We start from the raw sequence: 14669 nt of genomic DNA, 5'->3' as shown, positions 1-14669 counted from the left end.
GATTTCTTGTCCTCTTTCAGCCACACAAATGGGACATAGATGCATTCTGCTAGTCCCTGGCTCAGCTCTCAGCTACATGTGCAGTTTTTCTGCCAGAGCTGGCATTAGAGGCAGATGCAGCAACAGGCTCAGACTTTAGCCTTTGTGTTCCTAGATCCTGTCTTGGAATCTGATTAGGAGGTCTGAGTGTAGGACTCAATGATCTGGGGTTGTTGTTGTTGTTGTTAATTTTCCCAGGTTGTTCTTTTGTGGGAGGTTCTTGGAACAAATGTTGGGAAAAACTGGTTTACCCAGAGTGTGGTTGCTGATGTGCTGTGGATGGAGATCTGAATTGCATCCTGCCCTCCTCCTAAGCATGATGCATGTTGGCACCTCTCAGTGCACTCATCACTGTGCATCCTCAGAACCTTGTGCCTGAACTCAGCCCGACAGAGGTGGAGAAAGGGCTTTCTTGGACAGCCCCTTTTCGGATACCTCTAATGACAAAGAACTTGCTTTTTCTGTCATAACCAACATCACTGTTTCAACCCTTAGAGGCTTCCAGTCTTATTTTCTGTTGCTTTGTTTTCCTTGCTGAATTCTATTCCTCTTCCATGTTCACACTCTGGCCTAGAGTCTGTTGTCTGGTGTTACCATTTATTCCTTAGTTCCATAGTATTTGTGAACCTCTACTGTTTACCAGATGCCAGGTTAGGAATGGAGTGCTTAGAAATTCATAAACAGACAATGACTCCTTTTTAGGGGCTTATAGCCCAGTCATCTCCTTCTTCAAGGAAGAAAAGTAACATGCTATGTTTCCAAAATATTTTTCTGTACTTTAACAATATCCTATTGACAATGAGAACATTTTTAATACTCTACAAAAGTCGGTTTAATTAGTTACCATTCTGTATCATCCTCTGAGCTAGGTGTTTCCCTCCAAGTACAGATGCAGAAGCCTGGACTTATCAGGGAACCTGCCCCGAGAGTCACGTAGGTTCTTTTCTATTTTCCCTAAGCATCGGCTGGGTTGAGAAATAAAGGGACAGAGTACAAAAGAGATAAATTTTAAAGCTGGGCATGTGGGGGAGACATCACATGTCGGTAGGTTCTGTGATGCCCTGCAAGACGCAAAACCAGTAAGTTTTTATTAGGGATTTTTTTCAAAAGGGGAGGGAGTATACGAATAGGGTATGTGTCACAAAGATCATGTGTTTCACAAGGTAATAGAATATCACAAGGCAAATGAAGGCAGGGCGAGATCACAGGACCACAGGACAGGGACAAGATTAAAATTGCTAATGAAGTTTTGGGCACCATTGTCATTGATAACATCTTATCAGGAGACAGGGTTTGAGAGCAACCTGTCTGACCAAAGTTTATTAGGTGGGAATTTTCTCATCCTAATAAGCCTGGGAGCGCTATGGGAGACTGGGGCTTATTTTATCCCTACAGTCTCAACCATAGAAGATGGCCACACCCAAGGGGCCATTTTAGAGACCCACCCTCAGGGGCGCATTCTCTTTCTCAGGGATGTTCCTTGCTGAGAAAAAGAATTCAGTGATATTTCTCCCATTTGCTTTTGAAAGAAGAGAAATATGGCTTGGTTTCGCCCGGCTCACCGGTGGTCAAAGTTTAAGGTTATCTCTCTTATTCCCTGAACATTGCTGTTATTCTGTTCTTTTTTCAAGGAGCCCAGATTTCATATTGCTCAAATACACATGCTCTACAATTTGTGCAGTTAACGCAATCATCACAGGGTCCTGAGGCGACATACATCCTCCTCGGCTTATGAGATGACAGGATTAAGAGATTAAAGTAAAGACAGGCATAGGAAATCACAAGGGTGTTGATTGGGGAAGTGCTAAGTGTCCATGAAATCTTCACAATTTGTTTAGAGACTGCAGTAAAGACAGGCATAAGAAATTATAAAATTATTAATTTGGGGAACTAATAAATGTCCATGAAAAATCTTCACAATCCACTTTCTTCTGCCATGGCTTCAGCTGGTCCCTCCGTTTGGGGTCCCTGACTTCCTGCAACATGGACTCAAAGAGATGAAGTGATGTCCTAGTCAACCTAGTAAGTGGCAGAAATCAAATCTGAACTGAGGTTCTGTGACATCACCTTCTGGTCCTCTAGCCTACCCTCTGCCTCTTTTTTTCCTCATCAATCAAATACAAACATTGCCTGCTTGAAGGTAATGGGATCTTAGAACCTTGTGGACGAAGGGGAATTTAATTGTCATTTAAACTCAAGGCAGGGTCCCATCATCCCAGAAAAGTGGGACCTCATCCTTTGTCTGCATACTCTCAGTGATGGGGGAGTTCATTGCCTCATAATGTGGACTGGTCCATTGTTGGGTAGCTGGGATGGCTAGAAAGCTCCCAGAACAGGGAAGGTCAGTAAGGGGCACTTGATCAAGATTTTTTTTTAGTGAATGAAAACCAAATAAGGCTGTAATTTCACTGCATTTTCTTTTACCCTATCTCCTAGTTCTGTCTTCTGTAACAAAGCTAAACATAGTCTGCATGTATTGAAAGGTTATTACATGCCAGTCTCTATTCTGAGTGCCTTATGTATGTTAATAGTTTTAATTATTGCAATACTCCAGGAAGTAGTTATTATTATTATCCTCACTTTACAAACAAGGAAAATGAGGCCCAGGAAGATAATAATGACTCCAAGGTCACCCAGGGCCATTGAGACCCAGGCGTCTGGTTCTGAAGCCTGTATGTATATTGCTTTAGAGATAGGCTGTTCTCTCCACTGTCCACAAGGAAGGCTAATCTGATGATGCCTATGTTAATCTCTAGATATAGGCTTCAGGGGCCTTCTCATCCTGCCCGTCCCTCCATCCTCTTCTCTAGGCATGTTTGCCTAAAATGTGGTGCACCAGGGGCAAGCTGTCTGTACACAGGTGTAAGCTGAGGGTGTTGCTGCCTAAGTGAGGACCAGGCAGTAACTAGGGGCCCAGGGAGGTTACACAGTGAAGGGCAGTACCAAGGGCAGATGGGTCGACTTCAGGTGAGCTGAGGTTGAGATGACCTGCTGAGGTTGCTCTCTTCACTTTCTGAACAGAAGAGATCTGCATTGATGACCCAGACTGAGGCATGGCAAAGGCCTCCTCATTCAGAAGCCAGCCTTCCCAGGGAGGCTGTACCTGAGTGCCAAAGACCCAGGTCCCCCTTCTTCCTGAGCCGTCATCACTGTCGTTGTGATTGTCACTGGATCACTCTTTCCCAGTCCCTGAGCATGATGAGGGCAAGGTCTGCTTGTAAGCTCCGTGTGCTTTAGAGTGCCAGAGTGCCTGGACACACAGCTTTCAGGAAGTGCAGGTTTGAAGGTGAGCTTTTCAGAGTCATACCAAATGCAGCAGAATGACTGAATTCACTAGAATGGTGGGTGGCACTGGTTGTAGTAGGAAGTTAGTGCAGAGAAGATGTCTGTGGTGTGTGTGCACATGGTGCCGGTGTATTTTGGGTTGGGTATGTTGTGTATATGGTACATGCTCATGTTGGGGGTGAGTGCTGGGTTTTCCGATGTTTCGTGGGAAGTTCTTGGAACAAATATTGAGGAAAACTGGTCTACCCAAGGTGTGATTGCTGATGTGCTGGGGATGGAGATCTGAATCATGTCCTGCCCTCCTCCTGAGCATGATGTATGCTGACACTTCTCACTGCACTCATCACGATGCATTCTCAGAACCTTGCACCTGAACTCAGTCCTACAGAGGCAGAGAACGGACTTTCCTGGACAGTCTTTTCAGCACCCAGTGTGTGCTGGGTATGTGTCATGGGCATCTTGTGTGTGTGATGAAGCTTTGTGTGTGTGTGTTTTATCAATGCATATTGTATGTATCTGTGTGTTTATGTGTATGAGTGTGATGTGTGTGTTAGGTATGTGTCATAGGTCTATTGTGTGCATATGTCATAAATATGTTCCAACAGTATGCCAGACACTGTATTAAACACTTTGAATGCTGTCTCCCTACTGATCATGAAGACACTTTTATAGGGTAGGTACACTTGCTCTTGACCTCTTAGCAATGAGGGACAGAGAAGTTAAGGAATGGATCCAAGGTCATGCAGCTCACAAGAAACCAAGTTAACTCAGGTCTGGTTAATGCTAAAACCCTTGTCTTTAGGCCAGTGGTTCTCAAATTAGTGTTTGCACCTAAATTCCCTGGAGAACTTGTGAAAACACAGATCCCTGAACCTCACCCCTGGAGTTTCTGACTGAGTAGGTCTGGTGTGGGACTCAAGACTTTGTTTTCATAACAAAGTGTTGCTGATGCCACTGGTCTGAGGACCACACCTGAAAACCACCTCTCTGATAGCCTCCCACTAATCTTCAGATGGAAAGAGAAGGGGAGAAGGTTGGGACCAAGACAAATGGCTCTAGATTACTGACCACAAAGTGGACCAAGGATGTTACCAGCAAAATCAACAGAGAGTTTTAAAAGTATTTTACATGGGGCAGAGTGTGGTGGCTCATGCCTGTAATCCCAGCACTTTGTGAGGCTGAGGCCGGCGGATCACGAGGTCAGGAGATCAAGACCATCCTGGCTAACACAGTGAAACCCCGTCTCTACTAAAAATACGAAAAATTAGCCGGGCGTGGTGGCAGGTGCCTGTAGTCCCAGCTACTCAGGAGGCTGAGGCGGAAGAATGGCATGAACCCGGGAGGCAGAGCTTGCGGTGAGCCGAGATGGAGCCACTGCACTCCAGCCTGGGTGACAGTGCGAGACTCTGTCTCAAAAACAAACAAACAAACAAAAAACAAAACTATTTTACATGGGAACTCATCTTCCTCACTGCATTATGGGTGTTTGGTTGTAATGCCTAACATGCTATTTTAAAGGAAAAGGCAGCTTCCCCCCAAGAAGCTGTGTCTGTGTTTACAAGTTCCAGAACTCTATCCCATTCGTCCTGAACAACAGCATGGTATAGTGCATCTTTCAAGGAGAAAAGAATATTCTGTGTGGTATTCTCCATGCATTAAATATTTTCTTCTAAATATTAACTCTACCCCAAAACATGGTCCCAGCCATTCTGCCAGTAAGTGCAGGAGATGGAAAACCCAGCCTCCTGGATAGGCACTCTTTGCCTGAACAGCGCCACTGTCTGTGTGGCTCGGGGCCAATACTACCCATGCAGAGGGCTTTTGAGGATTGTGTGAAGTCATACAGGGAACCCCCATCAGTGTGTAGTATATGGTACACACTGGCACTGTTGGGGTGCATTGTTCGTGCTCTCCCTTTGTCTCTTTCTAGATATTCTCCTCCCCAGTATCAGAGATCAGGAGGGGCACTGGGGATAATGGAAAGCTGACAACCCCAAGAAAGGAGTCAGATGGTTTTACCAGCTCTGAGTTTTTGGAGGATTCAGACTGAGTGGGGTGATGAGAAAATGAGGACAATGCAGCTGTTGACGTTTAATGTGATTATGAAGGGAAGCACAGAGTGGCTTCCATTTACTTGCCCCTCCATCCGGCTTTGACTGGAAATGACTTGGGATTAAAACTGAGCCTCGGGTTCTGACCTTGACTGGCTCCGGTGTGTTGGGCAGGGCCAGGGTGCACCTCCATGGCTCTTCGTTGGGAAATGGGTTTTTGGCACATTTTGTGAGCTAGGCCTTTCCATGTTTGCCAGATTGAAATTCTCTCTTGCAGAATTTATAGAGGTTGGTTCTAAGGATTTTAATTTGGTATGCAGGCTTCTGAATTTCTAGAAATATTTCCCGGATGAAACATTTGCCTGAGCTGAGATGCAGTTAAGGCCCAGTTAATCCCTCCTGCTCCTATCTGTGGGATCTGGCCTAGCCTGACCCTGTTAACTGCAGTGAGGTTGCGCTCTGAACCACAAGAATGGTCTGGTCCCTGAGGCATCTGGGGGCAGAAAGAGGGGCTTTGGAAGGATACCCAAGTGTGAATCACCAGTTGCCAGGTGACAGAGCCACGTGTTCCCTTCCTTTCCCCTCTCCTCCTCCTCTCTCATTCTTTCCTTTCCCAGAGGTCATACCAGGTCTTGAGATCCTGCTAGGTGCCAGGTATATTGCAAGTCATTACCTCTTATCCTATCAGGAGTCTACTCAGTAGCTTGCATTATCCCTGTTATACGTGGTAGGAAACAGGCTTGGAGAATGGGAGGGTCTTACCAAAGCCCACACCACCAGCACATTGCAGAGTTAGAAAGTGGCTCCAGGTCGGAGCTTCTCTGGTCGTTTTTTCTTGCATGTAAAATGGGGCAAGAATAATACAAAATTCTTGTCGGAAAAAATCAGGCAACTTACATGGAATACTTTATGCAACACCAAGAATGTAGTAGGTGCTCAATACAAGTAAGCTTCTTTCCCTTTCATCACATTCCTGATATCTAGATGCTTTCATATTCTCAGAAAACCCAGCCTGCTTTAAATGTACCTCTTGGTTTCTTTCTCATCCCAGACTTGGACTGTTTTAATGTTTTTTCCTCCCATCTTTTCTGTTCAACCCTCTTGTTACTGACCCCCAGGTTGCTAATTGGAAAATTAGCAACCTGTCAAGTTGGGTTAGACATCTACCTGGCAGCAGCACCCACATGCTCTATGTTCCATGCTTGATATCACTGCAGCCACCTTCAGTCTTTAGAGACCGCATTTATATTATCAATGATAAAATCATTTTAAATTATTATTATCAATGGTAGCTACAACTTATTGAGTATTTACTACACAGATGACCGTGCAAAGTGCTCAATGTGGCATGTTTATTTTCTCTTCCCACCACCTATCAAAGTTATGTGCTATTATCAGTCCTCACATTACAGATGAGAACACTGAAGATGAGAGAATTTAAGTGACTTGCTCAAGGTCACACAGCTGGAAAGTGGTAGAGCAGGGATTCTTGTGCCTTTGGCCATGAAGGATGTGCTCTCAGCCGGGATGTTGTGGTTTTCTCCACGGTACTGACAGGTAGGAAAGGGCAGGGGACCAACTCAGCTTTGGAGTTAGGACACCTGAGTCTGCCTCCTGGCCCTTCTAGTTAGAAGCTGTGACAGTAGGCAAGTCATTTTGTCTCTCTGTGTCTTTTTCCATAAAAGGAACCCTGAGTGGTGACATTCAGTGAGCACATGCTACTCCTGTTGGTCCTGTTGGTCAGACTGGTTTCCTGTTGTAAAAGCCAGGTTCTCTCTGACTGGCTGATGTGATCTCAAGCTGTTAATTTCTCTCTTGTTTTTCAGGTAATGAGCCAAAAGGATCATGTCTGAAATACAAGGAACGGTTGAGTTTTCGGTGGAGCTACATAAATTTTATAATGTGGATCTCTTTCAGAGAGGGTAAGTGTGCTTTACAATTTGTGTTTGTGTGTGTGTGTGAGTTTGTGTGTGTGTGTATGTTTGTTTCTTTCCGTGGAAGAAGGTGGAGGTGGGGAAGTCAGATTATAGGAAATTTGGGACTAATGAAGAAAAGATTTTCATTGTGTTTTCTTGCCAAGTCAAAAATCCAAACCTTTATTGCATCTGAAAATAAACCACATATTGACAGAGACTAGAAAGTGCTAATTCATCTCCTCCCTCCTGCACTCCCTTCTACCTACTCTCTTCTTGGTGGCTCTTTCTAATAAATATGTCAATTTTAAAGGGAAGTGAATTGATGGAAAATGAAGCTTGCCTGTGTAGCTTTGGTAAAAAGGAGTCAGTATGTTCAATACTGATGCTGATGCAGGCCATTACTTCAAAACCACGCATTGTAACACTTGTGCCTAGATCTTTCAAAAACTGATAATGTTGGTATTTGCAAACATCAATTCATATAATTGAAGTATAATGCTTTCAACTTTTTGAGGATGCAGTCTGAATTTGGCATTTCACGTGCAGGTGATATCAATAAATCCTCACGATAGACTTACCTCCAAGGCTCATTGTAAGTAATCAAGATGTGAAATGGTTATATAAGAAACCAAACACAGAGGTGAACTACATGTCTTCATGATGGTTGCTACTACTTTTGACATGTTACTGACACACAAAAAGCAAAGTTAATAGAAATTGAATTAAGTCTCCAATTAACAGAGCAAATTAGTAAAAAACAAGGGGTATCTATCCATTTGCTTTTGTTGCATAACAAACTTTTCTAAAACGTAATGGCTTAAAAACAACAACTTAGTTTAGCTCATGAGTAAGCAGTTTGGACTGGGCTCAGCTGGGCGGTTCTACTGAGTTAGATGTGGCTTGGATGTTCTCACTGGGCTCACTCACAGGTCTGGGGCTCCCAGCGGGGCTGTTGTGGTTCTCCTTGTGGCCTCTCATCCTCCAGCAGGCTTGGGCTATCAAGAGGGGAAACACACAAAATCTGTTGTTCAGTCTTGGAATTTGCATAAAGTTGTTTTTCTAATACATTCCACTGACCAAAGCAGGTCACAAGGCCAGTCCAGCTTCAAAATGAAGAAATAGATACCATCTCTAGATAGAAGACTAAGAATCCATGTACATTTTAATAATCTACCTCCAAGATTAGACTCCAGTTGTGAAAAGATAACTCTGAGTTTAATGCTTCAAGTGCCTCTTGTGTGCTATGGCCCCTACTTACTTAAGGATGAAATTCAGTGAGGCTGAGTGGTTTTGGTGGGTGACCTGAACCCCAGGCAGTGAGAAGAATGGGAAATGGTCCTGAGACCAGCTTTCTGTTTCAGGGAAGGAGGCATATGAGGAGGGGTTCTGGGCAGCATTCACAGAGGCTGAGCTTTAATGAGGCAAAGCTCTGTGCATCCTTCTGGAAGTCCTGTTGCCATTGGTCCACCTCTCATTTGATCAGAAGTCACATTGTATATTGATAGGAGCCCTGGGCTTGGGGCTAGTACTCCTGAGTCCAGACTGTGCTACTGCTTCGGGAGCTCCTTTGGCACCACTCCACTCTGCTTTTCAGGTTCACATTTACAAGAAAAGCAAGAAATTTTGATAATGTCAGGTTTCCATCATGATATTAGACATTTTTCTTATTTGTCTTTTCCTGACTTTTCATAACAAACCATAGAACTAAGCAGTATTATCTTCATTTATCAGATAGATAACTTGGGATTAGAGAAGTAGAACAGTACATAGCTTTAACATAGCAGAGTGAGGAGCTGAAGCTAAGCTTCTCTCATTCAAAATCATGTATTATTTTGTGTTATTTTATTATTTAAGGTGCAAAGTGGGCTTCATTCTCCCCAGGGTGCACAAGACCGCCATCAGGATGTGGAAAGAAAGTATTAGAATGTCTATTTACAATTGCTTTGGTGAAAAGGAAAAAAAAATGGAAATCAAGCTTCACTAATAATTAGAATCCAGATTGATGTGGAGGATCTTGCTGTTTCTGTATGGCAGAATCCCATTCAGTAACTTAGGTCTCAAGAGCAAAGAGGGAGTTTGTAGCACAGACTGACATTGCAAAATACTGCAGTGTGCAACTGGCCAGTTACATACAGCTCTAAATTGATTTCTAGTTTTAACTTCACTAACCCTCATATCGTTGGTTATGAAGAGTTAGGAAAAGACAAATAGAAAAATGTCTAATACCATGATGAATCATGAATTGAAGATAATATTAATAATGGAAGCATACTAAATACCAGGAAATGCCAGAACCAACCACATTTATCCTACTTCTTACAAAAGCCTATTGATACACACAGTAAGAATTAAAGATGATAAGCTAATCTATCTAACAATAGGTAGATAGTGATTTAGTTATATTTTTAAAACTATTTGATATATAGACTTGTAAGCATAAATACTTATAACGCACCTTATTCTGAATGGATATTGGGCCTTGAGATCTTGACAGACACAAAATAATCACCATTAACAAAATATTTCAAAATAACACATCCAAAACAGGAATAGACCCTTGCTGAGTTGTAAAAAAGCTTGAAAAATGAGGAAAAAATCATCACCTATTCAGCAAGCCTAGGATACTCTTCCCTTTTTTCTAGATCAGTATGTTTTTGGAAAGTGTCTCGTTTATCCATGCTCACCACTAATGTCTAATATTGAATTAGGCTAAACTAAAACCAGAACTTGGAACCACTGTAATGTTTTTCGGGAGAACAAAAATGTTACATGATCAGCCAGGCATGGTGGCTCATGCCTGTAATCCCAGCACTTTGGAAGGCCGAGGCAGGTGGATCACTTGAGTTTGGGAGTTGGAGACCAGCCTGGCCAACATGGTGAAAGTCCATCTCTACCAAAAATACAAAAATCACCTGAGAGTGGTGGCAGGCACGTGTAATTTCAGCTATTTGGGAGGCTGAGGCAGGAGAATTGCTTGAACCAGGAGGTGGAGGTTGCAGTGAGCTGAGATTGTGCTACTGCACTCTAGCCTGGGTGACAGAGTGAGACTCCATCTCAGAAAAAAACCCAAAATGTTATGTGATCTATTAATATATAAAATATCTATTTTTAAAACATGGATTATTATATCCTTCTCTCATCTTTAAAATACCTTTTTCTATATTTATAATGCATATTATATATGAGTATAATTGTACATGTATAGTATTTATAAATAAATATACATATATTGGGGTTTATACTCAAGAATGGTTTTACAGATAAACATGCAAATCATTAATAGTTGGAGATCACTCGCCCGGAAGATGAGAAATATTCTTACAAGCTTCTAGCTCTTAAGGCTGGCATTTCACGGTTTCAAGGAAGGTGCATATTTAGGCACATATTTCAGATGTGGATGAGGGCATAATCTTATGACTACATAAGCTTGAGGGTCACTTGATTGCAGTTACTTCTATGGACAGGTCTGGGCGTGGTTTTGGTGAAGTGAATTAGACCTCTCAGGTGGATGCACACTGTTTTGTAATGATGTCTAGCATCTCTAAGGTCTCATCAGCAACAAAACTTTGCAGTTGATAACCACCAGCCTCCTAGATCCTGCCTTCAGGCAGCTGTGGACAGACTGGGCATGATGCCAACCAGGATTCTGCATTTGCCAGGGGTGTTCCTGAGAGGCATGATCCCTGATGCTCAAGTGCTAAGTATTTTTCTCCTCTGAGTCCCACAGGAGCTGTGGGACTTAAAATGTGCTTAAAATGAAGTGTAATTACTTTATCCAGCAAGTGTTCCATGGAGAAAGCATGGCTGCAATCCAAGCCTGGTGGGCAAGGTGGGGCCCCAGGGTAGCTTCTGAAGAAAAGCAAATGGTCTTCTGACATTAGTAAAGAGAAGAAATGTAGATTTTGGGGAAGTTGGTTCCTTTTCGGGGTGCGAGGATGTGTGATTAAATGTGTGCTCACAAGCTCTTTGGGATGGTAAAAATTAGAGTTGGGGATTGCAAGAGAGGGAGAGTACCCTTTCTCAGACTGAGCCTGACTGTGGTCTTCCAAGTTCCACCTCATTTATGTAGTTGATGAGAAATATCTCCCCCATCCAAATGTTGCAGCTCATTGTTACATAGCTGGCCAGAAAGAAACCTCCTCTCCAGTTTTTATAAGATGCTATGTTGGAAGCATAAAGATAAAGAAGAAAGAATATTGCCTGATAATTTGTCCTGATCAGGGAGTTCCTTGCTTCTAGCACATTTATATTCATGGGTGTTTGTTCCAGTCTGAGAATGCACACTGCCTCGTCATGATGTTTGCTTTGAGCAAACAGTCAACATGCCTTCATCCAAAGTCTATATGGACTGACACAAATTCTCAAAGGGAAAACTTTTCCTCAAACCAGTCACCAAGAATCATAGGATGTCACCCCCACATTCAGCAGTAAGACTCATGCTGACAAAAAGGCAGGGGCACGGAAGTACTGAGGACCTGGCTTTGGGGTCAGACCTTAATTTGAAGCCATGGTCTGCCATTTATGAGCTCTGAGGACTTGGAAACTTCCCCCAACCCAACATTGTATGGCCTGTAAAATGGTGGTGACAAAGTCTGTCTTGTGGGGCAATCTGAAAGTTTACGGCATTAATTAATATATGCAGAGAAGGTAGTAGGGTACTTTGTATCTAGCAGATGCCAACTAAATTTTCACTACTACAAGTACAGCCTTGTCTTTAACCTGTCAATAACACTATTAATGGAGTTACTACCCAAAAAGGTTGTCGTGACCACCTTGTTTCCCTCTTTAAAACCCTCCCAGTTTCTTTTTGCTCTCACTCATCAGACAATTCTTGGCCCTCTTCCCCCTAGCATCTCTCTTGAAAATTCTATGCTATACAAGTTCCAGCTCAATATAACCTCCTCTCCAAACCATTTCTGTATATTGACATTTAGCTATTGTGTTCAGCCCAGATTTTTGGAATCCCTAGCTTTTCCATATTCCTAAGGCACATGTGTACATGCTTTATTTGGTCATCTACTCATTCCCAAGGACACTAGTTGGCATATGCTATTGCTTTCGGCTCTAGAAACACTAAGATGAAAAGATAGATCCCCTGGCATTGAGGTGTTTACCAGCTAATGAGAGAGACTGACACATACATAGAAAATGACCATCAAGTAATTCTTGAGGTTATTTTTACGGGGTATGTATATCCCAATTAGATAACAATAATAAGTAATCCTACCATGTGTCATACCATTTATACATTATCCAATTTATCCTCAAAACATCCCCAAGACTCTGTATAACTTCTGTGGCATGAAGAAACCAAGTCCCCAAGCTAAGTTTTTTGCCCAAGTACAGACAGCTAACAAATGAGAAGGCCAGAACGTCTGACTTCAAGCAGCATGCGCTGTCCACCTTGCAACGTCTTCTTCACATCTTAGAAGGTGACTTGAGGTTATGGAAACAGCTATAAGTCATTCAGACCAAAGGCTCCTAAATTAAAGGGTCACTCAACCAATGGCTGTCAGTGAAGACTCGCATATGCACCATAGTCCATGCACAATACTACTTAAGGAGATGATTAGATGAGTGGTCCCTACCATCACCAAATTGTGTAATGGTATTTGGTAAAACAAACAAACAAAAAAAAGATATGGGGGTGGGGGATGGTGAGAGGGAGGTGAGGCTGGTTAATGGGTACAAAAGAAATTAGAATAAGTCCTACTATTTGACAGCACAACAGAGTGACTATAGTCAATAATAATTGTGTGTTTAAAAATAACTTAAAAGAGGGTAATTGGATTGTTTATAACACAAAGCATAAATACACTTGAGGAGATGAATACTGTCTTCTCCATGAGGTGATTACTATGCATTGCATGCCTGTATTAAAACATCTTATGTGCCCCATAAATATCTATACCTACTATGTACCCACAAAAATTAAAACTAAAATTTAAAATCAGGAAAAAAAGAAAATGGCCATCATATGCATGGTAGATACTTGTCACTGTGACAGACTGGGGATACTATGAAGAAACAGAGAAGGAGGAATGCAGTCTCTAGGCAGAGTCGGAACAGATGTCTCAGAGTGAAATAACAGCAGAGCTGTCACTTTAAGGATGGATGTGGGTCAGCCCGACAAGGGACCTGGATATCAGAATGCTGAGCCCACCTGAAAGACCAAAGATGACAACTCATGGTCAAAGTGAAGAGTAAGCATGGGGGAGTGGGTGGAGGTGAGATGATTTATGAATTTATTTATTGCAGTATACTTTTTATTAGACTTGGAGATGTCGGGATGTGAGTGTCAACTGCCACAGACTTTCTAGACTGCAGAAGAGGAAACTGCAAAAAAGGAATGTTAGAGAGGTAATGTGTGGCTTTGCCTTCTTCTCTGTCAATGTGAGCTTCTTCAGAGTAAAGATCTGATCTTATTTGACTTTGCATTGCCAGTGCCCAGCATAGGGTCTGTGCATACTGGGAGAAAAATTTAGCTTATCTTTCATTGTATTGAACTTCCTGTTTCTTCTTTCAAAATTTATTCAATTACAGATGAGTCACATGAATCTTCATTAAATGATAGTAATAGAAGATGATTCCAAATTCCTAATGTTCTGTTTAAATCAGTGCTACTCAAATGGTGGCTCATGGACCAGCAGCATCCCCATCAGCTGGGAACACATTAGAAATGGAAATTCTTGGCTGGGCGAGGTGGCTCACACCTGTAATCCCAGCTTTGGGAGGCTGAGGAGTGTAGATTGCCTGAGGTCAGGAGTTCGAGACAAGTCTGGCCAACATGGTGAAACCCCGTCTCTACTAAAAATACAAAAAAATTAGCTGGACGTGGTGGCGTGCACCTGTAATCCCAGCTACTCGGGAGGCTGAGGCAGGGGAGTTGCTTGAACCAGGGAGGTGGAGGTTGCAGTGAACCAAGATTGTGCCACTGCACTCCTGCCTGGGCAACAGAGTGAGACTTCATCTCAAAAAAAAAAAAAAAAAAAAAAATGGAAATCCTTGGCCCTGGTCTCAGACCTACTGAGTCAGAATCTCTGGTTGAGGGGCTTAGGAGACTGTGTTTTAATATGTTCCCTGGATGACTCTGGTTGAAGAGCACTGCTGAAAGAGTTCCTGTGAAAATCTCAACCTTCATCGTGTACTAGAAATTCCTGGAAAACTGAAATTTTTATCCTCCAGACCAATTAAGTAAAAAAATCTTCACAGTGGGACCGATGTGTCAGCACTTGCTAAAGTTCCTGAGGTAATTCCAAGGTTGGAAATGATGGGATTAAGGCTAAGTGAAGATTGCACAGGCCAAGTAATCTCAGCCTCTCTTTGCTAGCCTCTTTATTATAAAGAAAATGAGACCCTGACTTCTACTTTCATAACC

The 14669-nt window shown here is 42.6% G+C and overlaps 1 protein-coding gene across 6 annotated transcripts in view; it reads left to right on the top strand.

The window, feature by feature from the left end:
• FAM135B (family with sequence similarity 135 member B) overlaps nucleotides 1-14669 on the top strand; it is a 449831-nt gene that overhangs the window by 203483 nt on the left and 231679 nt on the right. For all 6 annotated transcript variants that reach the window (XM_055287340.2, XM_055287337.2, XM_055287336.1 and 3 more), the window contains one exon: nucleotides 7202-7297. In XM_055287340.2, coding sequence (XP_055143315.1) covers nucleotides 7221-7297 — 77 coding nt within the window. In that variant the 5' untranslated portion in view covers nucleotides 7202-7220. The remainder of the gene's footprint in view (nucleotides 1-7201; nucleotides 7298-14669) is intronic.

Source organism: Symphalangus syndactylus, chromosome 7 (genome assembly GCF_028878055.3).
Source record: "Symphalangus syndactylus isolate Jambi chromosome 7, NHGRI_mSymSyn1-v2.1_pri, whole genome shotgun sequence".
Taxonomy (NCBI): Eukaryota; Metazoa; Chordata; class Mammalia; order Primates; family Hylobatidae; genus Symphalangus; species Symphalangus syndactylus.
Note: the sequence above shows the minus strand (reverse complement) of the source record. Positions and strands in the feature narration are given on the sequence as shown.